Genomic DNA, 26,448 nt, shown 5'->3' on the forward strand with positions numbered 1-26,448 from the left:
TCTTTTATTCCAGAGACGGGAGGTTGCTAAAACGGTTTTTTGCCTTGTGCTTGTATTTGCTATTTGCTGGCTTCCTCTGCACATCAGTCGTATGATTAAGTTTTTCTTATATGACATTAACAGTCCAAATAGATGTGAGCTTTTAAGGTAAATTATTATTTTGAGAAATCAAACTAGAATAACCTTAAATTTTGTCACCACTTTACCAGTTTTTCTTCTATACATTTTTGATTATTTTCTTTCTAATCTAACTTATTCGTTATCAGATTCCATTTTTTTATTCTTTGTAATGTTTATACTATTATGAAATCTAATAGAATCTCCAAAAATTGTCTTTATTTTTTACAGTTTCCTCCTCTTTTTAAACTACTTTGGTATAAACATGGCTTCTCTAAATTCCTGCATCAACCCTATTGCACTTTATTTTGTCAGCACGAAATTTAAAAACTGTTTCAAGGTAAGTCCTTTGTTTTACAGCTAATTTTTCTCTGACATAAGAGTTTTGTCTGCAATATCTATCTGGTGATCATTTTTGTCAAACTTGGTTGAAAAACGATAGAACAAGTTTATTACCAATGTTGGACAAGAGGATTATTAGAATGCCCAAGGATGGTAAAAAAAAAAAAAAAAACTTTACATTGATATCTGCGTATATCGCTAAGGGCTGTAACCAATGTTCCCTCTAAGGCCAGTTTTGTGAGCAGCCCAGCAGTGAAACAGTTAATTAGAGCAATTAGCAAACATTACATAATGCTGACTGCAAGGTGTGATTCCTTTATTAACCGTTTCCCTGCTGGGCCGCTCACAAAACTGGCCTTAGAGGGAACACTGGCTGCAACCTACATGTTTTTATACAAAAGATACACATGTGGTACTGTAGGCAATAAAAAAATAAATCACTTTAAAAAACAGTACAATGTAAAATTATGCATTATAACACATAATAAGCATCAAATGTGAATTTACCTTGTGCTATAAAATGTGTATTTAAAGTACAGGAAAATTTATATTTAATGCATACAGTAAAATCATATTTAATGTCCAACATAGTTTTAAATTAAAAAAAAATTGTACCTAAAAGTATAAAATGCAAACCTATCTCCTTTTGTAAAATGATTTTTGCAACGTTGGTGAGTGGGCTGAACAAAAGCATTCCCGTCTAAGGGCGCGCTTCTATTGAGCAATAATTTGTTTGGTGCAAGGTAGTAAACCAATAAATATGCTGTCTGAAGCAATTTCGTGTATCGACTGCTTCCGATGGTGCGTTATACCTCAATATCAACATTTTCACATCCCATAGAAAGTATTAAAAGCCGTTGAGCAATAACTTGTACCAGGTTTCCGATAAAAGTGCAAACCATTAACACACTGTCAGAGTCTGTCAATACATCGAAAACAATTACACCCAGCTCAACTAGGCGTAAAAGAGGAAAAATTTACTTTTTGAGACCTATTTCCCATTGAAATGTTAAAACTTGCAAACAATGCAACTGTTTCAATGTTAAAAAAAAATTGTAATATGTAATATTTATTATTGTCCCATGTATAGGAATAGTTCCACTTTTGTTCTTATATAAAAATACATGCAAACACATCTACAAAATTCAAACTAGACCTATGCCTAGGGCAGCAATACATAGTTCTGCACATTTACTCACTGTACATAATGACAACATGCCCTAATAGTGACCTAACCTGGGTTAGCCCCCCCATATTCAAAATTTTTTACAAACGATCATTCCATTTGTTAGATCTTTGTTATATCAGGTTAGATCAACTGTTTTTTTCATTAGATCTACTCTAAAATATGAAATATTAACAATCTTTTTCAGGGGGGCTAACCCGTAGACAGCCCCCCTCAACAAAAATGTTGACAAAATGTTATTGATTATGAAAGTTCCACGTTAGATCAGGTTTGATCAGCCAAAAGTTTTGTTAGATCTAGTCTAATTACTGAGATATTGCATTTTTAATGAGGGGGGTAGCCCCCCTCAACTGAAATCTGGACCAAATTTGATTGATTTTTATAGATATACATTTGATCAGGTTAGATCAACTGTTTTTTTCATTAGATCTATCATGCAAGAGGCAGTATTCACAATCCAAGTTTGTGTGTGGGGGAGGGGTGATCACGGGGTTAGTCCCCCTCTACTGAAATCTGGACCAAAATTTATTGATTTTGATAGATACGTTAGATCAGGTTAGATCGACTTTTTTTCTGTTAGATCTATCATGCAAGAGGCGATATTCACAATCCTAGTTTGTGTGCGGGGAGGGGTGATCACGGGTTAGCTCCCCTCAACTGAAATATGGACCAAATTTGATTGATTTTGATAGATATACTTTGGGTCAGGTTAGATCAACAGTTTTTTTTTGTTAGATCTATCACGCAAGAGGCGGTATTCACAATCCTAGTTTGTGTGCAGGGGAGGGGTGATCACTGGGCTAGCCCCCCCTCAACTGAAATCTGGACCAAATTTGATTGATTATGAGAGATATATGTTAGATCAGGTTAGCTCAGCTGTTTTTTTTGTTAGATCTATCACGCAAGAGGCGGTATTCACAATCCTAGTTTGTGTGCGGGGGAGGGGTGATCACTGGGCTAGCCCCCCCTCAACTGAAATCTGGACCAAATTTGATTGATTATGATAGATATATGTTAGATCAGGTTAGCTCAGCTGTTGTTTTTTGTTAGATCTATCACAAAAGAGGCGGTATTCACAATCCTAGTTTGTGTGCGGGAGAGGGGTGATCACTGGGCTAGGCCCCTCTCAACTGAAATCTGGACCAAATTTAATTGATTTTGATAGATATCTGTTAGATCAGGTTAGATCAACTGTTTTTTTTGTTAGATCTATCACGCAAGAGGCAGTATTCACAATCCTAGTTTGTATGCGGGGGAGGGGTGATCACTGGGCTAGCCCCCCTCAACTGAAATCTGGACCAATTTTTATTGATTTTGATAGATATACGTTAGATCAGGTTAGATTAATTTTTATTTTATTATTATCATGTATTTGTAGAGCGCCAACAGGTTCCGCAGCGCTATGAACATGGGTGGTATATAAAAACGATTACAGGGATCAAATGGGTGAAGGGTCCTGCCGAGAGTTGCACTGTTGTAGTCGGCTCTTATGAAGGTGAACTACAAACAGCTGGGCCCATAGGCTTACATTCTATGGGGTTTTAGGGGATAGTAGTGCTGATAGGAAGGTTAGTGTAGGTTGTAAGAATCCCTGAAGAGTAGAGTCTTCAGGGAGCACTTGAAGCTTTTAAAACTAGGGGAGCAAAAAAACAGATTAACTGTTTTTTCGTTACATCTATCACGCAAGAGGGGGTATTCACAATCCTATTTTGTGTGTGGGGGAGGGGTGATCACGGGTTAGCCCCCCTCAACTGAAATCTGGACCACTTTTTTTTTATTTTGATATATATACGTTAGATCAACTGTTTTTTTTTTTCGTTAGATCTATTACGCAAAGGCGGTATTCACAATCCTAGTTTGTGTGCAGGGGTGATCACTGGGCTAGCCCCCCTCAACTGAAATCCCTTTCTATCATTTAGCTTAGCATAGCATTTCCATAGAAAAGGCTAAACCAGGGCCAGACTGACATACCAGGATACTGAGAGAATACCCGGTATGTCAGTCTGGCCCTGGTTTAACAAAAATGTTGACAAAATGTTATTGATTATGAAAGTTCCACGTTAGATCAGGTTTGATCAGCCAAAAGTTTTGTTAGATCTAGTCTAATTACTGAGATATTGCATTTTTAATGAGGGGGGTAGCCCCCCTCAACTGAAATCTGGACCAAATTTGATTGATTTTTATAGATATACATTTGATCAGGTTAGATCAACTGTTTTTTTCATTAGATCTATCATGCAAGAGGCAGTATTCACAATCCAAGTTTGTGTGTGGGGGAGGGGTGATCACGGGGTTAGTCCCCCTCTACTGAAATCTGGACCAAAATTTATTGATTTTGATAGATACGTTAGATCAGGTTAGATCGACTTTTTTCCGTTAGATCTATCATGCAAGAGGCGATATTCACAATCCTAGTTTGTGTGCGGGGAGGGGTGATCACGGGTTAGCTCCCCTCAACTGAAATATGGACCAAATTTGATTGATTTTGATAGATATACTTTGGGTCAGGTTAGATCAACTGTTTTTTTTTGTTAGATCTATCACGCAAGAGGCGGTATTCACAATCCTAGTTTGTGTGCAGGGGAGGGGTGATCACTGGGCTAGCCCCCCCTCAACTGAAATCTGGACCAAATTTGATTGATTATGAGAGATATATGTTAGATCAGGTTAGCTCAGCTGTTTTTTTTGTTAGATCTATCACGCAAGAGGCGGTATTCACAATCCTAGTTTGTGTGCGGGGGAGGGGTGATCACTGGGCTAGCCCCCCCTCAACTGAAATCTGGACCAAATTTGATTGATTATGATAGATATATGTTAGATCAGGTTAGCTCAGCTGTTGTTTTTTGTTAGATCTATCACAAAAGAGGCGGTATTCACAATCCTAGTTTGTGTGCGGGAGAGGGGTGATCACTGGGCTAGGCCCCTCTCAACTGAAATCTGGACCAAATTTAATTGATTTTGATAGATATCTGTTAGATCAGGTTAGATCAACTGTTTTTTTTTGTTAGATCTATCACGCAAGAGGCAGTATTCACAATCCTAGTTTGTATGCGGGGGAGGGGTGATCACTGGGCTAGCCCCCCTCAACTGAAATCTGGACCAATTTTTATTGATTTTGATAGATATACGTTAGATCAGGTTAGATTAATTTTTATTTTATTATTATCAGGTATTTGTAGAGCGCCAACAGGTTCCGCAGCGCTATGAACATGGGTGGTATATAAAAACGATTACAGGGATCAAATGGGTGAAGGGTCCTGCCGAGAGTTGCACTGTTGTAGTCGGCTCTTATGAAGGTGAACTACAAACAGCTGGGCCCATAGGCTTACATTCTATGGGGTTTTAGGTGATAGTAGTGCTGATAGGAAGGTTAGTGTAGGTTGTAAGAATCCCTGAAGAGTAGAGTCTTCAGGGAGCACTTGAAGCTTTTAAAACTAGGGGAGCAAAAAAACAGATTAACTGTTTTTTCGTTACATCTATCACGCAAGAGGGGGTATTCACAATCCTATTTTGTGTGTGGGGGAGGGGTGATCACGGGTTAGCCCCCCTCAACTGAAATCTGGACCACTTTTTTTTTATTTTGATATATATACGTTAGATCAACTGTTTTTTTTTTTCGTTAGATCTATTACGCAAAGGCGGTATTCACAATCCTAGTTTGTGTGCAGGGGTGATCACTGGGCTAGCCCCCCTCAACTGAAATCCCTTTCTATCATTTAGCTTAGCATAGCATTTCCATAGAAAAGGCTAAACCAGGGCCAGACTGACATACCAGGATACTGAGAGAATACCCGGTAGGCTGTCAGCTGCTGTGGCCAGATTCACAAGCATTTTTAAAAAAATGTTTTTATTTCTCATGCTGCACCTAGCCCATGAGTCCTCAGGTGTCGCTGCTCAATAATAATTCTGCCCCCAGTGGTGGCATGCAGGAGAGCATGCCTATGCACAGCCACAGACCTGTCAGTGCTCCTGGACACACTGGGTTCATTTGGCCTGTGAGGGGCATTATTATAACCCTGGCCTAAAGCTCTGCACAAGACCAAGAGACATTCAGCAGTTACCTTCAACCACACTCCCCAAAACCATAGTGTCCCTCTTTGGACATATGAAATGTTGGGAGGCATGTAATAATTTGTATTCTTTATCACCATATGTGTGTGACAGGGTTGGGTGAATGTGACTTGGTTGGAGAAGGGAGTGTGACAGAGCGAGGGGAGGTAAGTGTGACAGGATTTGGAGAGTTAATTTGACAGCATGAGTGTGGTAGAGTGTGACAGGTTTAAAGGTGTTAATGTGATAAGGTAAGTCTGACAGGGTTGGGGTTGAGTGTGGCATGGTTGGAGGAGGTAGTGTTACAGGACGAGGGGAGCTGAGTGTGGGGAATTGGGAGGTTTATGTTACAGGGTGAGTGTAGCAAGGTTGGGGGGATGAGTGACTGGATTGGAGGGGTTAATGTAGTGGTGCTCAAACTTTTGGCCCTCCAGATATTATGGACTGCATCTCCCATAATGCTCTTACAGCCATAATTTTTTCAAACCATCATGGGAGATGCATTCCACAACATCTGTAGGGCCAAAGGTTGAGCACCCCTGGGTTAATGTGATAGTGTGAGTTTGGCAGGGTTGGGGGGAGGGGAATGTGACAGGGTTGTGGGGTGAGTGTGACAGTTCGAGAGAAGGTGAGTGTGACAGGATTAGTGGGTTAATGTGATAAGGTGAGTGTGGCAGGGTGAAAGGGGTGTATGTGACAGAGTGATAGACAGGGCCAGAGTGGGACCAAAAATAGGCCCAGGCATTTTAAGGCAAAGCAGCCCACCCCCATTTCTTGTCAACACCAGATTTTTTGTTGTTTAAAAAGATAGATAATCCCTTTATTACCCATTCCCCAGTTTTGAACAACCAACACAGTTATATTAATATACTTTTTACCTCTGTGATTAACTTGTATCTAAGCATCTTCTGACAGCCCCCTGATCACATGAGATTTTATTTATTATGTATTGACTTTTTATTTTAGCCAATTAGTGCAATGTCTGCCATAAGCCACGGGCGTGATTACAAAGTTATCTATATGGCTCACATGAACTAGCTCTTCCCTGTTGTGAAAAGCAAATAAAAAAACATAACAGGCGGCCTTCAAGGGCTTAAAAAAAATTATCATAAGAACCTTCCTAGGTTTAGCTTTTAACTAAGAATACCAAGAGAACAAAGCAAAATTGGTTATAAAAGTAAAATGGAAAGTTGTTTAATATTACATGCCCTATTTGAAACATAAAAGTTTTTCTTTTTTAAGGCACGATGAGTCCACGGATCATCTTAATTACTAATGGGATATTCACCTCCCGGTCAGCAGGAGGAGGCAAAGAGCACCACAGCAGAGCTGCCGAACAGCTCCTCCCTTCCCTCCCACTCCAGTCTTTCTCTTTGCCTATGTTATTGATAGGAAGAGGTAAAGTGAGGTGTTAGTATAGATTCTTCAATCAAGAGTTTATTATTTTTAAAGTAGTGCAAGATTGTACTGCTTTGTCCTAGGGTGTAGTCATAGTCCATATCAGTCTCTTCAGTAGCTTTGGTGGCTTTAAAGCAATGGGAACTTGTGGGACATAATTATCACTGCGCCTCTCATATTAGGATGCTGCCCTAACTGTTATAGTCTGAGGTGTATTTATTTACTCACTTTTTATTTCTCCACAGGTCGATGTGAGGGATAGGACCTCTCAAGCCTGTGAGCTGCCTTGCTGTCAGGCAGATGTAAGGTAAGTGCTGCTTTTTTTATTTTGGGGCCTAAAGACAAAAAGCTCAGAGGAAATGTGGGCACTTTTATTTACTCAGAAACATTAAAGCTCAATTGACAGAGGCTCTTTATGTTTGGGACATCAAGCTCTATTTATTTGGAGGGTATTTCAACAGGCACTGGGGCTGGGAGTTAAGCTCATGATTTTTTATATGGTGGTTTACTTTTCCCAACGGCTTGAACAAGTAAATAAGCCGGTCGAGAGATGAAGATACATTAACGTCCACAATGGGCGGGGCTATCGAGTTTGCACGCTTCCTGTAACTGTGCAGTATTCAACACATCTTCTGTTGCAGAGACGACTGAAGAGCGTGTCACTAGAACCGCATGGTTTTATATACATTAAGCAGGCGGTTCTAGTGCTATTTGTTCCGTTTTTTTGTTGCTTTAGTCCCGGATCGTTCCAGTTCCACAAGTGGGGATAGTGAAGTCCGGTTGGCAGGTAGGCGCCTCAGCAGAGTTGCTGAGGTGTAAGGGTGTCTGAATAGAAATTAATTCATTTTTATTAGTTTATAGCCTTTTTGGGTACGTTTTTTACACATGCAGTAAAAAATTTGCACTTTTAAATTTAAAGGGACAGTAACGTTTTTTGCATTCAAACTTTTTTGTGTCAAATTAAAGTTTTTATTGCATAATTATTCTATTGTGATTCAGAATGGACCAAGGAGACTTGCAAAGTGTTACTTGCTCTTTGTGTTTTGATGTAAATGTGGAACCACCAATGCCTTTCTGTCCCTCATGTATTGAGAGGACTTTAAATTATAGGGAAAAGATTTCTTCTGAGCAAAACTTTTCAAAGGCAGATGCTGTCCAAGAGCCTAATGACGAGGTTCAAGGAATGCCGCAGCTTTCTCCCCAAGCGTCCCAAAATGTACCGCCCGCACAAGCAGTGCCCTGCACTTCTGCTCTAGCTCCTGCTGGAGTTACCTTAAAATACATAGCTTCATCCAAGACAGCATGAAGGGCATGACCCCGATCCGGGACCGGATCTTGTAGGGGGCAGACTTTCCTTCTTCGCTCAGGTTTGGGTTCGGGATGTTCAGGATCCCTGGGCAATAGAGATTGTGTCCCAGGGATACAAACTAGAGTTCAAAAGTTTTTCTCCCAGGGGCAGGTTTCTACTTTCAAGATTATCTGCAAACCAAACAAAGAAAGAGGCATTCTTACATTGTGTAAGAGACCTCTCTGCCCTGGGAGTAATTGTTCCTATTCCAGTAATGCAACAGGGTCAGGGTTTTTATTCCAATCTGTTTGTGGTTTCCAAAAAGGAGGGAACCTTCAGACCAATTTTAGACCTCAAGAGTCTAAACAAATTTCTAAGGGTTCCGTCCTTCAAGATGGAAACTATTTGTTCCATCTTTCCCTTAATCCAGGAGGGTCAATTTATGACAACAGTGGATTTAAAGGACGCGTACCTACATGTTCCTATTCACAGGAATCATCACAAGTTCCTAAGGTTTGCCTTCCAGGACAAACACTTCCAGTTCATGGCTCTTCCTTTTGGTCTTGCCACTGCTCCCAGAATTTTCACAAATGTTCTGGGGTCTCTGTTGACAGTGCTTCGGTCACGGGGCATTGCAGTGGCGCCTTATCTGGATGACATTCTAGTCTAGGCGCCATCCTTTCAACAAGCAAGATCCCACACCGACATACTGTTATCCTTCCTGAGAACTCACAGGTGGAAGGTAAATTTGGAAAAGAGTTCCCTAGTTCCAGACACAAGAGTCACATGCTTGCAAACCATTATAGATTCCCTGTCTATGAAGATTTTTCTAACAGAAGTCAGGAAATCAAAGATTATCAATACTTGCCGAGTTCTTCAGTCCACTCCTCGGCCGTCAGTGGATCAGTGCATGGAGTTAATCGGGCTGATGGTGGCGGCAATGGACATCATCCCATTTGCTCGCTTCCATCTCAGACCTCTGCAGTTAAACATGCTCAGGCAATGGAATGGAGATTATGCAGACTTGTTTCCTCGATTAACTCTGGAACAGGAGACAAGGGACTCTCTTCAATGGTGGTTGTCTCTGGATCATCTCTCCCAGGGAACCTGCTTTAACAGACCATCTTGGGTGATTGTGACAGCAGACGCCAGCCTTCTGGGGTGGGGAGCAGTCTGGGGCTCCCTAAAGGCTCAGGGAGTTTGGACTCAGTCAGAGTCTGTTCTTCCTATAAACATTCTGGAACTGAGAGCGATCTACAATGCTCTTCTGGCCTGGCATCAGTTAGCCACGGTCCAGTTTATCAGGTTCCAGACAACATAACTTCAGTGACTTACATCAATCATCAAGGAGGAACGAAGAGTTCCTTAGCGATGATGGAAGTAACCAAGATAATTCAGTGGGCGGAGGCCCATTCCTGCTGTCTGTCAGTGATCCACATCCCAGGGGTGGACAACTGGGAGGTGGACTTCCTGAGCAGGCAGACATTTCATCCGGGGGAGTGGGAACTCCATCTGGAAGTGTTCTCTGACCTGATTCTCAAGTGGGGTCAGCCGGAATTGGATCTCATGGCATCTCATCAGAATGCCAAGCTCCCAAGATACAGGTCGAGGTCCAGGGACCTCCAGGCAGAACTGATAGATGCTCTGGCGGTTCCTTGGACCTTTAGTCTAGCATACCTATTTCCTCCGTTTGCTCTTCTTCCTTGGGTAATTGTTCGAATCAAACAGGAGAGGGCTTCGGTGATCCTTAAAAGCACTGGCCTGGCCTCGCAGGATTTGGTATGCGGATCTGGTGGAGATGGCATCTCTGCCACCTTGGAGATTTCCGTTGAGGAAGGACCTTCTGATTCAGGGGCCCTTCCTTCACCCAAATCTAGTTTCTCTGAAGCTGACTGCTTGGAGATTACACGCTTAATTTTAGCCAAGCGGGGGTTTTCTGACTCGGTCATAGAGCCCATGATTCAGACTCGTAAGCCTGTAACTAGAAGGATTTATCATAAGATTTGGCGTAAATATCTCTATTGGTGTGAATCCAAGGGCTACTCATGGAGTAGAGTTAGGATTCCTAAAATGTTGTCTTTTCTCCAAGAGGGTTTGGAGAAAGGAGTCATATAGACAAATGTCTGGCGGATGTCCCAGATGTACAATCATTTTGTCAGGCCTTGGTCAGGATTAGGCCTGTGTTTAAACAAGTTACTCCTCCATGGAGTCTTAATTTAGTTCTCAAAGTTCTTCAAGGGGCTCCGTTTGAGCCTATGCATTCCTTAGATATTAAGTTGTTATCTTGGAAAGTTTTATTTCTTGTTGCTATTTCTTCGGCTCGTAGAGTGTCAGAGCTCTCGGCATTGCAGTACGAATCTTCTGACCTTATTTTCCATTCAGATAAGGTAGTTTTGCGTACTAAATTAGGATTTCTTCCTAAAGTTGTTTCTGATCGGAACATTAATCAGGAGATTGTTGTTCCTTCTTTATGTTCTAATCCTTCTTCTCAGAAAGAATGACTTCTGCACAATTTAGACGTGGTCCGTGCTTTAAAGTTTTACTTACAGGCGACTAAGGACTTTCGTCAGTCTTCTTCTTTGTTTGTTATTTTCTCAGGAAAATGTAAGGGACAGAAAGCTATGGCTACTGCTCTTTCTTTTTGGCTGAAAACAAGAGGGTTATGGCTCATTCCACAAGGCTGTCCACATGGGCATTCAAAAATGAAGCTTCTGTGGAACAGATTTTCAAGGCTGCAACTTGGTCCTCTCTTCACACTTTTTCAAAATGTTACAAATTTGACACTTTTGCCTTGGCTGAGGCCGCTTTTGGGAGAAAGGTTCTTCAAGCAGTGGTGCCTTCCGTTTAGGTTCCCTGTCTTGTCCCTACCATATTATCTGTGTAGCTTGGGTATTGGATCCCATTAGTAATTAAGATGATCCGTGGACTCATCTCATCGTGTCTTAAAAAAAGAAAGAAAATGTATGCTTACCTGATAAATGTATTTCTTTTTTGACACGATGAGTCCACGGCCCACCCTGTTCTTGTAGACAGGTTGTTGGTCATTATAAACTTCAGACACCTCTGCACCTTGGCTTTTCCTTTCTATTCCTAACTTTGGTCGAATGACTGGAGTGGGAAGGAAGGGAGGAGCTGTTTGGGATCTCTGCTGTGGTGCTCTTTGCCTCCTCCTGCTGACCGGGAGGTGAATATCCCATTAGTAATGAAGATGATCGGTGGACTCATCGTGTAAAAAATAAATACATTTATCAGGTAAGCATACATTTTCTTTTTACGGACTTGACTGTCCCTTTAACACTCGCTTGTTCAGGATGATTGAAATGCTGTGCTATAGTGCAACTGTTTGCACCACAGCAGGGGATGGCGTTGCACAAGAATCCTCTTGTGCAAAATTAAATTTTACCTTGCTATGAAACCTGGCCGCCTGCAGGGATGATAAATATCCCCCAATGTGTAACATCCAGCACTACAGAAATACACTTGTATGAACGCAGACCCCACATACACACACTCATTTGCACGCACATCACACATACACACACTCATATGTAAGCAGATCACACATACACCCACTTCCAAACACACTCATATGCACGCACATCCCACATACACCTTCTTACACACACATTCATATGCACGCACATCACACATACACCCACATATATGCAAGCACATCACACATACACACTTATATGCAAGCAGATCACACATACACCCACATAGACACACTCATATGCAAGAACATGACACATACAAACACTCATATGCACACACATCACACATACACCCACTTAAGGCTGTGAAACACTGCAAGCTCTGAAGTAGCTGTGCTGCTGTCACTGTACCCCAAGAAACGGCCCTGTCAACTAGTCAAGAAAATAACAAAACAAAGTGTTCACCTTTAACACAATTTTAAAAACACTGACTTGATGGCTCTGAAGATCACCGGTTATGATCACCCCTCCCCCGCACACAAACTGGGATTGTGAATACCGCCTCTTGTGTGATAGATCTAACGAAAAAACTGTTGATCTAACCTGATCTAACGTATATCTATAAAAATCAATAAAATTTGGTCCAGATTTCAGTTGAGTGGGGGCTAGCCCAGTGATTACCCCTCCCCTGCACACAAATTAGGATTGTGAATACCGCCTCTTGAATGAAAGATCTAATGAAAAAAACAGCTGATCTAACCTGATCTAATGTATATCTATCAAAATCAATCAAATTTGGCCCAGATTTCAGTTGAAGGGGGCTAGCCCAGTGATCACCCCTCCCCTGCACACAAACTAGGATTTTGAATACCGCCTCTTGCGTGATAGATCTAACATAAAAAACAGTTGATCTAACCTGATCTAACATATATCTATCAATAAAATTTGGTCCAGATTTCAGTAGAGAGTGGGCTAGCCCCATGATCACCCCCAGCACACAAACTAGGATTATAAATACCGCCTCTTGCGTGATAGATCTAATGAAAAAAACAGTTGCTCTAACCTGATCTAATGTATATCTATCAAAATTAATCAAATTTGGTCCAGATTTCAGTTGAGGGGGGGCTAGCCCAGTGATCACCCCTCCCCCACACACAAACTAGGATTGTGAATTCCACCTCTTGTGTGACAGATCTAATGAAAAAAACAGTTGATCTAGCCTGATCTAACGTATATCTATCGAAATCAATAAAAATTGCACGCTTCCTGTAACTGTGCAGTATTCGACACATCTTCTGTTGCAGAGATGACTGAAGAGCGTGTCACTAGAACCGCATGGTTTTATATACATTAAGCAGGCGGTTCTAGTGCTATTTGTTCCGTTTTTTTGTTGCTTTAGTCCCGGATCGTTCCAGTTCCACAAGTGGGGATAGTGAAGTCCGGTTGGCAGGTAGGCGCCTCAGCAGAGTTGCTGAGGTGTAAGGGTGTCTGAATAGAAATTAATTCATTTTTATTAGTTTATAGCCTTTTTGGGTACGTTTTTTACACATGCAGTAAAAAATTTGCACTTTTAAATTTAAAGGGACAGTAACGTTTTTTGCATTCAAACTTTTTTGTGTCAAATTAAAGTTTTTATTGCATAATTATTCTATTGTGATTCAGAATGGACCAAGGAGACTTGCAAAGTGTTACTTGCTCTTTGTGTTTTGATGTAAATGTGGAACCACCAATGCCTTTCTGTCCCTCATGTATTGAGAGGACTTTAAATTATAGGGAAAAGATTTCTTCTGAGCAAAACTTTTCAAAGGCGGATGCTGTCCAAGAGCCTAATGACGAGGTTCAAGGAATGCCGCAGCTTTCTCCCCAAGCGTCCCAAAATGTACCGCCCGCACAAGCAGTGCCCTGCACTTCTGCTCTAGCTCCTGCTGGAGTTACCTTAAAATACATAGCTTCATCCAAGACAGCATGAAGGGCATGACCCCGATCCGGGACCGGATCTTGTAGGGGGCAGACTTTCCTTCTTCGCTCAGGTTTGGGTTCGGGATGTTCAGGATCCCTGGGCAATAGAGATTGTGTCCCAGGGATACAAACTAGAGTTCAAAAGTTTTTCTCCCAGGGGCAGGTTTCTACTTTCAAGATTATCTGCAAACCAAACAAAGAAAGAGGCATTCTTACATTGTGTAAGAGACCTCTCTGCCCTGGGAGTAATTGTTCCTATTCCAGTAATGCAACAGGGTCAGGGTTTTTATTCCAATCTGTTTGTGGTTTCCAAAAAGGAGGGAACCTTCAGACCAATTTTAGACCTCAAGAGTCTAAACAAATTTCTAAGGGTTCCGTCCTTCAAGATGGAATCTATTTGTTCCATCTTTCCCTTAATCCAGGAGGGTCAATTTATGACAACAGTGGATTTAAAGGACGCGTACCTACATGTTCCTATTCACAGGAATCATCACAAGTTCCTAAGGTTTGCCTTCCAGGACAAACACTTCCAGTTCATGGCTCTTCCTTTTGGTCTTGCCACTGCTCCCAGAATTTTCACAAATGTTCTGGGGTCTCTGTTGACAGTGCTTCGGTCACGGGGCATTGCAGTGGCGCCTTATCTGGATGACATTCTAGTCTAGGCGCCATCCTTTCAACAAGCAAGATCCCACACCGACATACTGTTATCCTTCCTGAGAACTCACAGGTGGAAGGTAAATTTGGAAAAGAGTTCCCTAGTTCCAGACACAAGAGTCACATGCTTGCAAACCATTATAGATTCCCTGTCTATGAAGATTTTTCTAACAGAAGTCAGGAAATCAAAGATTATCAATACTTGCCGAGTTCTTCAGTCCACTCCTCGGCCGTCAGTGGATCAGTGCATGGAGTTAATCGGGCTGATGGTGGCGGCAATGGACATCATCCCATTTGCTCGCTTCCATCTCAGACCTCTGCAGTTAAACATGCTCAGGCAATGGAATGGAGATTATGCAGACTTGTTTCCTCGAATAACTCTGGAACAGGAGACAAGGGACTCTCTTCAATGGTGGTTGTCTCTGGATCATCTCTCCCAGGGAACCTGCTTTAACAGACCATCTTGGGTGATTGTGACAGCAGACGCCAGCCTTCTGGGGTGGGGAGCAGTCTGGGGCTCCCTAAAGGCTCAGGGAGTTTGGACTCAGTCAGAGTCTGTTCTTCCTATAAACATTCTGGAACTGAGAGCGATCTACAATGCTCTTCTGGCCTGGCATCAGTTAGCCACGGTCCAGTTTATCAGGTTCCAGACAACATAACTTCAGTGACTTACATCAATCATCAAGGAGGAACGAAGAGTTCCTTAGCAATGATGGAAGTAACCAAGATAATTCAGTGGGCGGAGGCCCATTCCTGCTGTCTGTCAGTGATCCACATCCCAGGGGTGGACAACTGGGAGGTGGACTTCCTGAGCAGGCAGACATTTCATCCGGGGGAGTGGGAACTCCATCTGGAAGTGTTCTCTGACCTGATTCTCAAGTGGGGTCAGCCGGAATTGGATCTCATGGCATCTCATCAGAATGCCAAGCTCCCAAGATACAGGTCGAGGTCCAGGGACCTCCAGGCAGAACTGATAGATGCTCTGGCGGTTCCTTGGACCTTTAGTCTAGCATACCTATTTCCTCCGTTTGCTCTTCTTCCTTGGGTAATTGTTCGAATCAAACAGGAGAGGGCTTCGGTGATCCTTAAAAGCACTGGCCTGGCCTCGCAGGATTTGGTATGCGGATCTGGTGGAGATGGCATCTCTGCCACCTTGGAGATTTCCGTTGAGGAAGGACCTTCTGATTCAGGGGCCCTTCCTTCACCCAAATCTAGTTTCTCTGAAGCTGACTGCTTGGAGATTACACGCTTAATTTTAGCCAAGCGGGGGTTTTCTGACTCGGTCATAGAGCCCATGATTCAGACTTGTAAGCCTGTAACTAGAAGGATTTATCATAAGATTTGGCGTAAATATCTCTATTGGTGTGAATCCAAGGGCTACTCATGGAGTAGAGTTAGGATTCCTAAAATGTTGTCTTTTCTCCAAGAGGGTTTGGAGAAAGGAGTCATATAGACAAATGTCTGGCGGATGTCCCAGATGTAAAATCATTTTGTCAGGCCTTGGTCAGGATTAGGCCTGTGTTTAAACAAGTTACTCCTCCATGGAGTCTTAATTTAGTTCTCAAAGTTCTTCAAGGGGCTCCGTTTGAGCCTATGCATTCCTTAGATATTAAGTTGTTATCTTGGAAAGTTTTATTTCTTGTTGCTATTTCTTCGGCTCATAGAGTATCAGAGCTCTCGGCATTGCAGTACGAATCTTCTGACCTTATTTTCCATTCAGATAAGGTAGTTTTGCGTACTAAATTAGGATTTCTTCCTAAAGTTGTTTCTGATCGGAACATTAATCAGGAGATTGTTGTTCCTTCTTTATGTTCTAATCCTTCTTCTCAGAAAGAATGACTTCTGCACAATTTAGACGTGGTCCGTGCTTTAAAGTTTTACTTACAGGCGACTAAGGACTTTCGTCAGTCTTCTTCTTTGTTTGTTATTTTCTCAGGAAAATGTAAGGGACAGAAAGCTATGGCTACTGCTCTTTCTTTTTGGCTGAAAACAAGAGGGTTATGGCTCATTCCACAAGGCTGTCCTCATGGGCATTCAAAAATGAAGCTTCTGTGGAACAGATTTTCAAGGCTGCAACTTGGTCCTCTCTTCACACTTTTTCAAAATGTTACAAATTTGACACTTTTGCCTTGGCTGAGGCCGCTTTTGGGAGAAAGGTTCTTCAAGCAGTGGTGCCTTCCGTTTAGGTTCCCTGTCTTGTCCCTACCATATTATCTGTGTAGCTTGGGTATTGGATCCCATTAGTAATTAAGATGATCCGTGGACTCATCTCATCGTGTCTTAAAAAAGAAAAGAAAATGTATGCTTACCTGATAAATGTATTTCTTTTTTTACACGATGAGTCCACGGCCCACCCTGTTCTTGTAGACAGGTTGTTGGTCATTATAAACTTCAGACACCTCTGCACCTTGGCTTTTCCTTTCTATTCCTAACTTTGGTCGAATGACTGGAGTGGGAAGGAAGGGAGGAGCTGTTTGGGATCTCTGCTGTGGTGCTCTTTGCCTCCTCCTGCTGACCGGGAGGTGAATATCCCATTAGTAATGAAGATGATCGGTGGACTCATCGTGTAAAAAATAAATACATTTATCAGGTAAGCATACATGTTCTTTTTACGGACTTGACTGTCCCTTTAACACTCGCTTGTTCAGGATGATTGAAATGCTGTGCTATAGTGCAACTGTTTGCACCACAGCAGGGGATGGCGTTGCACAAGAATCCTCTTGTGCAAAATTAAATTTTACCTTGCTATGAAACCTTGCCGCCTGCAGGGATGGTAAATATCCCCCAATGTGTAACATCCAGCACTACAGAAATACACTTGTATGAACGCAGACCCCACATACACACACTCATTTGCACGCACATCACACATACACACACTCATATGTAAGCAGATCACACATACACCCACTTCCAAACACACTCATATGCACGCACATCCCACATACACCTTCTTACACACACATTCATATGCACGCACATCACACATACACCCACATATATGCAAGCACATCACACATACACACTTATATGCAAGCAGATCACACATACACCCACATAGACACACTCATATGCAAGAACATGACACATACAAACACTCATATGCACACACATCACACATACACCCACTTAAGGCTGTGAAACACTGCAAGCTCTGAAGTAGCTGTGCTGCTGTCACTGTACCCCAAGAAACGGCCCTGTCAACTAGTCAAGAAAATAACAAAACAAAGTGTTCACCTTTAACACAATTTTAAAAACACTGACTTGATGGCTCTGAAGATCACCGGTTATGATCACCCCTCCCCCGCACACAAACTGGGATTGTGAATACCGCCTCTTGTGTGATAGATCTAATGAAAAAACTGTTGATCTAACCTGATCTAACGTATATCTATAAAAATCAATAAAATTTGGTCCAGATTTCAGTTGAGTGGGGGCTAGCCCAGTGATTACCCCTCCCCTGCACACAAATTAGGATTGTGAATACCGCCTCTTGAATGAAAGATCTAATGAAAAAAACAGCTGATCTAACCTGATCTAATGTATATCTATCAAAATCAATCAAATTTGGCCCAGATTTCAGTTGAAGGGGGCTAGCCCAGTGATCACCCCTCCCCTGCACACAAACTAGGATTTTGAATACCGCCTCTTGCGTGATAGATCTAACATAAAAAACAGTTGATCTAACCTGATCTAACATATATCTATCAATAAAATTTGGTCCAGATTTCAGTAGAGAGTGGGCTAGCCCCATGATCACCCCCAGCACACAAACTAGGATTATAAATACCGCCTCTTGCGTGATAGATCTAATAAAAAAAACAGTTGCTCTAACCTGATCTAATGTATATCTATCAAAATTAATCAAATTTGGTCCAGATTTCAGTTGAGGGGGGGCTAGCCCAGTGATCACCCCTCCCCCACACACAAACTAGGATTGTGAATTCCACCTCTTGTGTGACAGATCTAATGAAAAAAACAGTTGATCTAGCCTGATCTAACGTATATCTATCGAAATCAATAAAAATTGGTCCAGATTTCAGTTGAGGGGGGGCTAGCCCAGTGATCACCTCTCCCCCGCACACAAACTACGATTGTGAATATCGCCTCTTGCGTGATAGATCTAACGAAAAAAAACAGTTGATCTAACCTGATCTAAAGTATATCTATCAAAATCAATATCTCAGTAATTAGACTAGATCTAACAAAACTTTTGGCTGATCATACCTGATCTAACGTGGAGCTATTATAATAAATAACATTTTGTCAACATTTTTGTTGAGGGCGGCTGGCTATGGGTTAGCCCCCCATGAAAAAGATTGCTAATATTTAATATTTTAGAGTAGATCTAAAGAAAAAAAAGTTGATCTAACCTGATCTAACAAAGATCTAACAAATATAATGATCGTTTGTTAAAATTTTGAATATGGCGGGCTAACCCGGGTGAGGTCTAATAGTGCTGCACGTTTACACACTGTACATAATGACACCACACCCTAATAGTGCTGCACATTTACTCACTGTACATAATGACACCACACCCTAATAGTGCTGCACATTTACACACTGTATGTAATGACATCACACCCTAATAGTCCTGCACATTTACACACTGTTCATAATGAAAACATGCCCTAATGGTGCTGCACATTTACACACTGTATGTAATGACACCACACCCTAATAGTGCTGTACATTTACACACTGTACATAATGACACCACGCCCTAATAGTGCTGCACATTTACACAGTATACATAATTACACCATGTCCTAATAGTGCTGCACATTTACACACTGTATGTAATGACACCACGGCCTAATAGTGATGCACATTTACACACTGTACATAATGACACCACACCCTAATAGTGTTGCACATTTACACACTGTATGTAATTACACCACGCCCTAATAGTGCTGTACATTTACACACTGTACATAATGACACCACACCTTAATAGTGCTGCATATTTACACACTGTATGTAATTACACCACACCCTAATAATGCTGTACATTTACACACTGTATGTAATGACACCACGGCCTAATAGTGCTGCACATTTACACACTGTATGTAAAGACACCACACCCTAATAGTGATACACATTTACACACTGTACATAATGACACCACGCCCTAATAGTGCTGCACATTTACACAGTATACGTAATTACACCATGTCCTAATAGTGCTCAGGGGTCAAGTCCTACAAAACTAAGTGTGGAAACTCACCAAGACTTCCAACCTACTCGCAATTAATTTTGTTTTATATATACACACACACACAATTACATACACACACACTGTATTAATTAGTATACAATCTATACACTCTGGTTATTGAAAGCAATTAAAAACCAAAGAAGTGCTGAGAGGTTGCCTTTGGGCCTGAGGATGGGCACCTATGCATACATTTTACATGCAGGGGTGAAATTGTTTTTGTAATTTAGGATTCAACTGATACTGAGAGCACATGAAGGGGCATTTGTATATAGATGATGTTAAATAATCCAAAAAGCTAAGAGCCTTAATAAACTTTTAGGAGATGAAGCAGGAGGCATCAGGGCACAGTAACATTGAAAGCCAAACAGGTTACCTTTCACATTTGGATGAAACTGGTAAGGTTGAATCTGCAGCAAATATTTTATCTTGCACAGGTCAACATTCTGGAGAGAATCTGGCCTGCTGACCATAAATTGATAGACATACAGACACCAAGATAGATAAACAGACTGTATATACTATTGGTGTATAAAATAAAGTAATTGGGCTTATCCTACTACAAGATGTTTCACAAACACCTTTAATTGCAAGAACTATTTTCCTTTGTGTGTAGGAACTAAAATATTCAGAGGTATTTTACAGTAGATAAAATACAATATTAAGTAAATTCATTTGTTTTGCAATAATTTATTTTCTTTAAAGGAATTCTTTATGGAGATTAAAGTGATGGTAAACAAAGCATGAATCAAATATACATATGAAATCATGGTTGCACAGAATGTATACTTTTACTTTGTTGTAACATCGTTCCTGAAAGGGTTAAAATCAAATTATTGCTGTATGACTCACACAAACGTTGGATGAGAGGGTGAATATGTCACCGCTGGAAAAAAAAAACTATGTTCAAAAACAACAAAGTAAAAGTTCTGCTATACATTTTATGCAACCATTATTTCATGTCTTTTTGAATCATTCTTCGTTTGCCTTTGAGTGTAATGTCCCTTTAAGTAACAAAAGAGCATTACACTTTATAAAATGCCTCAAATTCAAATTTTAGTTTACAAAAATCTTTCAATGAACGGTAGTTATATGGTAAGATTTCAACATTTTCCTTTATAGAAAACTGTTAAAAGTATTAAACTAATAATGTATACACATATGCTATTGCTGCAGTTAAGGACTTCTTCTTTTCTTTATACTCAGTCATGCTTATGCTGTTGGTGCAATATTAAAGAGACGGAAGATAAGCATTCCTGCATGAAGTTCAAAGGTCATGATCATGGATATGACAACTTTCCAGATATTAGCAAAGACAGCTCTTCATAAAACAGAAGATTCATCTATGTGTTTATTCCACTCATTCAGCTAAACACAATTACCATTTGTAAAAAACCAAGAGGAACCTCGAGGGAAGCCAGCATATACAAAGGGCTGATTATTTACAGTTTTAGAACATTTTCTACCCACACAAAAGAAGCTTGCAAATGCATTGTTTAAGCACTTAAACCAATTAGAGGCTGTGCTTCCAGGTCATCCCAAACAACTACTCGCACCACACTACTGGTGCCATTCAATAAAAAGTGTCTTGCAGAGTTTGTCACGCCAGAAGATTAGTGAAGTACAGATAACAATACCTTTGTGTCATGTTTATGACAGCATAAAAATGTTTGATATAATCAGATTACTACAGAAGGTAAAGTAGGATTTTAACTAGATTGGGGAGGAAATAACATTTGTATACAGTACAGTGTTTTTGCATCTTTTATACAAACAGTACTGTTTGCATTTAGCAAATCTGAAGGACAGTAAACACTAAATACATTTTACGCACATTCCGCTAGCAAAAGGTGCTGCTGTTTTGAAACCTAGTTTTTACTGCAGGCTTCTGAAGGAGAATAGCTGCACATGTGGAACACGTCAGTACTGGAATGCGGTAAAAGCTAGATTTCAACATGGCGGCAGCCATGACTAGAGGGAGGCGGAGAATAACATCAATTCTATGCTTATAAAATGTATTTAGATTTTAATGTCCCTTTAAAATATAACAATTGAAATAACGAACTAAAATACAACAAAGCACAAACAACCCTTAAACTGCAGATAATGTTTTAAACACAGTCAGGCATTTTTAGGCATATACCTGCTGGACTCATACCTAGGGCCAATAATTATGAAATATATAGCAGATCCTCATCTAAGGCTAGGTTGTGTGTGTGTAAAATACTAACCTATAATGAGATATAGAAAATAATAGACTGGGCCTTGTTATCACAATATGGAATTGTGAAATAATTTGAATGATCTTAAATGAGAGAATTCCCGTTGATTAATAGTAATAGGTTAAAACATTAATTTGCTTTAAAAATGATAATATATAATATAAGAAATTTAGTTTATTACTTTATCATTAATAACAATGAAAGTGCAGCCTATACTTACAGTATATTAAGTACCAGTATCTAGCTGTAAAATGTTAAGTGTCATGATAATTCACTGTCAAATATATTACTAAAAATCATTGTATAACATTCTAGGGGGCTGATTTATCAGTCTGTCTGACATGATATGCTGTAGCGTATCATGTCCGACAGACATCGCTGAATGCCGACAGCATACGCTGTCAGCATTTAAAATTGCACAAGCAGATTTGTGGCCGCTAGCAGGGGGTGTCAATAAACCTGATTGTATAGGATCAGGCGGATTGATGTCCGCAGCCTCAGAGGCAGCGGCCAGTTAAAGGGACACTGAACCCAATTTTTTTCTTTTGTGATTCAGATAGACCATGCAATTTTAAGCAACTTTCTAATTTACTCCTATTATCAAATGTTCTTCATTCTCTTGGTATCTTTATTTGAAATGCAAGAATGTAAGTTTAGATGCCGGCCTATTTTTGGTGAACAACCTGGGTTGTTCTTGCTGATAGGTGGATAAATTCATCCACCAATGAACAACTGCTTTCCAGGGTCTGAACCAAAAAATTGCTTAGATGCCTTCTTTTGCAAATAGAGATAGCAAGAGAAAGAAGAAAAATTGATAATAGGAGTAAATTAGAAAGTAGCTTAAAATCGCATGCTCTATCTGAATCACAAAAGAAAAAATGTGGGTTCAGTGTCCCTTTAAGGAGAAGCTGTCTTAAGACCGCTGCTTCATAATTGTTGTTTCTGGCGTTTCTGGCCTTAAGGCTCGTGCGGAAACAGGGGCATCAGGGGCCATTCGGCCTTGATAAATCAGTCCTTTACAATTAAAATGTATACGTCTATATAATATTTCAGAAAGGAATACTGCATTTTAATTGGCTACACTGAATTGTAAATGCTATTTATATTATGACTGATCTGAAACCACGAATATTGAGTTCAGATCATCAGAACAACTTTGAAGGCAATTATATTGTATTGTATTGCATTATATAAAGACTTTTATTTTACTTTCACTTTGTAGAAGGAGGTTCATACAGAGGAAGTGGATCAGGGTAAATATAGAAATACAATTTACTGCACTAGCTTTATTAAATTGAAAAGTAAGCATTTTAATAATGAAAAACTACTAGATCAGGCCACAGTAGTTTAACTTTTGTTTTCAATTTTCCTTTAAAGCTTTTGAATTAATTTTCATTATATTAGGTGACTGATTTACACTTAAATCCAGTATTAAACACACCAATATTAACTTACCTTAAGTTATGTGTTGGTTAGTATGTATATTCTTGTTAATATTACTATATTTTTTATCTTGATTAATGCAGTTTTATATTAAAAACGGGTAAGCAGATAAATGTATAATAGCCAATGTTATATTTCATTGTATATTATTATTTTATTATATAAATAAAAAAACATTTAAGTTAGGAAGACTATACTTCAATTTATATATATATATATATATATATAAAAAAAAAAGTTCTGAGGCTATACTTGTAAAGACTAATAAAACTATTTTAGTTACATTTGTTGTCTGTTATTCCATATTCTATTGTGATGGTTTTGAATATTTGAATTATGAATACTCAAAATTGAATATTTGAGTTTTTTTATGGTTTTATATTAGCCATTGTCAAAGAAGTACATAAATATGTTGGCAGAAGAAATTGATATTGTTTAATCCAGTAAAAAATATATATTTAATAATTTCTTGCAAGTTTTTTTTGGCAATCACATAACTTACAGTTTTATTAAAGGGTATAAAAATGGTGTAATTGCAAGATTTACTTTTAAACAAATGTTTCGAATACAGTAAAACATTGGCTTGTCACTGCCATTTTGTTAGCAAAAGTCCCATTTGCTTGAAGTTACATAGCAGGTTTGGATTTGGGAAATCTGCAGGGTGCTCGTGGGGCACATTATGATTGGAGGAAGCCAGATTCATCATTGGTCTGCAAAATGAAGTCGGAGTTGTGGGCAGATAAAAGGTGGTATGTTTACAATCGCAACATTTTAAATACTTGATCAAAAAAGCATAATTTCCAAATTTCATGAATGAAAGTTCCACTTTTTTGAATAACTTTTTATTCAAAACCCATAATACACCATAAATAAACAGGTTAGATTAAACACAGTCCCTGGGCTGCCTGTATTATTCCTCATATCAGTGACTTCTTGCAACACTCTATACACAACTCTGCCCAGCACTCGGTCACAGTGTATATAAATATCAATTCATATATAATTATAGAGTTGGAGATTAGATATTAATTTATTTCCTTTGGTTAATAAACCTTTTTATTCAACTATGATTAATTGAGCCAAAACCGTGTTAAACAGCGCTAAAACACTTTAAAGGAAGAGAAGAGGGTTTCAATATATATGTCACTTTAACACTGGAATTTTAAGTAGGCAATTACTACACAGTAGAGAAGAGGGTTTCCTGTCTCCATCTATTACTACACATGGGAAATACAATGAGCATTCATACCATATCCATATGAACAGGCATGTCATTTTTTTAGTAATGGTCCTTTTGTTTTGGTAAAGGGAAATCCATGAAAAAAAAAAATATTTATTTGATAAAACAAAGCTGCTTTATTAGTTGCAAAATCCTTCTCACAGATAAAGTTGCAGTTTCATCCTTTCTAATGTTAACTGCTTGTATGTTAAAGGGACACTCGGGTTAAAATAATTTTCATGATTCAGATACAGCACGTAATTTTAAACAACTTTCCAATTTACTTCCATTAAAAAAATGTGCACATTCTTTTATATTTACACTTTTTGAGTCACCAGCTCCTACTGAGCATGTGCAAGAATTCACAGACTATACGTATATGCATTTGTGATTGGCTGTTTTCTATCACATGGTACAGGGGGAGTGGAAATAGACATAACTTTGAAATTTTGAAATTTGTTAGAAAAAAATCTACAACTCATTTGAAATGAGTAAATGATATTGTATTGTCTTGCTATTTTGCATTGGTTGTTTATGCAAATCTACGGTGTTTACTGGTCCTTTAAGGACAACACATTATCCTCCTCTATGTTAAGCTCACAGTGCAAAGGATGATAACTTGGCTTTCTCTCGGTGAGTCCTGTGGAGTTATAATGTATAACTTCAGCATTAGAATAGTATGTTAGTTGAGAATAAGACAGTAATGAGTTAAGCATTCTTGAAGGACATTCATATTCATAGATATTCAGAAAAGCTGCCATTGCCAATCAAAGCAGTTGGGAGATGTGGGTTTTATATAAAATTTGCAAAACTAAAGTTAACTTTATATTATGTCATGCTGTAGTACTACAAAAGTGTAGAATTAAAATAGTATTAACTAAACGTCATGCAGATTGGTAAAATTCATATGTGGAAACTAAAGTATAGATTTGGACTGTTAATTATGATATGGAACAAGCTGATTGGTCTGAGAAGAGTATAAATTTTGTAATATAATTAGCTAAGATTGTTACTTCCTGGATCTTTAGGTATTATATTAATTGTTTATACCTATTAGTATTTATGATAAATAAATACATTTGTGTTAACTAACATTTGATAGTTATTGGTATTATTTAATCTGTTAAATAACCCAGATTAAATGTTGTCTGAACTTATAATATAATTGGGACATAAGATACCTATAATTAATGGAAAGAATTTTCAATAACAACTCTGTCCTCTCTCTTCCATTTGAGTGACATTGTACCACCTGTAATTGGTAAATCACTAAGGGACAGGCCCAAGACTGAAGATTTAGATAATAACAGGCCTTCTTCTAATACAGATCCTGGAGATCCCCCACACTGCAATTACCTTCCCTATCACCAGCTCTACTTAGGCCACCCCCTGACATCACCATGTAAATGATGATGACATCACAGTGAATAGCTGGAGGGATATATTTATATTATATTTGATATAAAAAATACATCTTTTTTTAAAATTTTAATTAAAAAGTGGGTAAATGTGGGGGGCAGAGCTACGCCGTGCAGGTGCATGGATGCACTCTGAGAAAGCTCAGGAGCTGTCGGCTCCTCTAGGAAGAAATATTAGTGGCTAAAATAGTCAGGCTGCATCGTAGATACTATACATCAGCAGCCTAAACCATCCTGACATTTTGCTTGCACAAAGTGAACTGTACAAAAGAAAACTTGACAGATCAATAGGAAAGAGAGGATCTAAGGGGCTGAGATAGCGGTCGCCATCTTGCCTGTGTCTCGCAGGCCCAGAAGCTCACCCGCAGTGTCCTGGACACCGGACGAAGGTGCGTCCCTGAGTTTTAACAGGCATACAGGGCTGGTCCCTCGTGGTCTGTCAGTGAGACAGAAAACCGGAGAGCAGCTAAAGCCCATCGGAAACCTTTTGTGAT

At 39.6% G+C, this 26,448-nt stretch overlaps 1 protein-coding gene across 1 annotated transcript in view; it reads left to right on the top strand.

Moving 5' to 3' along the window:
* EDNRB (endothelin receptor type B) overlaps nt 1-23,601 on the top strand; it is a 74,426-nt gene extending 50,825 nt beyond the window's left edge. Inside the window, exons 6-8 of the mRNA XM_053707851.1 lie at nt 14-147; nt 349-457; nt 20,859-23,601. Coding sequence (XP_053563826.1) covers nt 14-147; nt 349-457; nt 20,859-20,981 — 366 coding nt within the window. The 3' untranslated portion in view covers nt 20,982-23,601. The remainder of the gene's footprint in view (nt 1-13; nt 148-348; nt 458-20,858) is intronic.
* The last annotated feature ends 2,847 nt before the right edge of the window (nt 23,602-26,448 follow it).

This window comes from Bombina bombina, chromosome 3, assembly GCF_027579735.1.
Source record: "Bombina bombina isolate aBomBom1 chromosome 3, aBomBom1.pri, whole genome shotgun sequence".
NCBI classification, from domain to species: domain Eukaryota; kingdom Metazoa; phylum Chordata; class Amphibia; order Anura; family Bombinatoridae; genus Bombina; species Bombina bombina.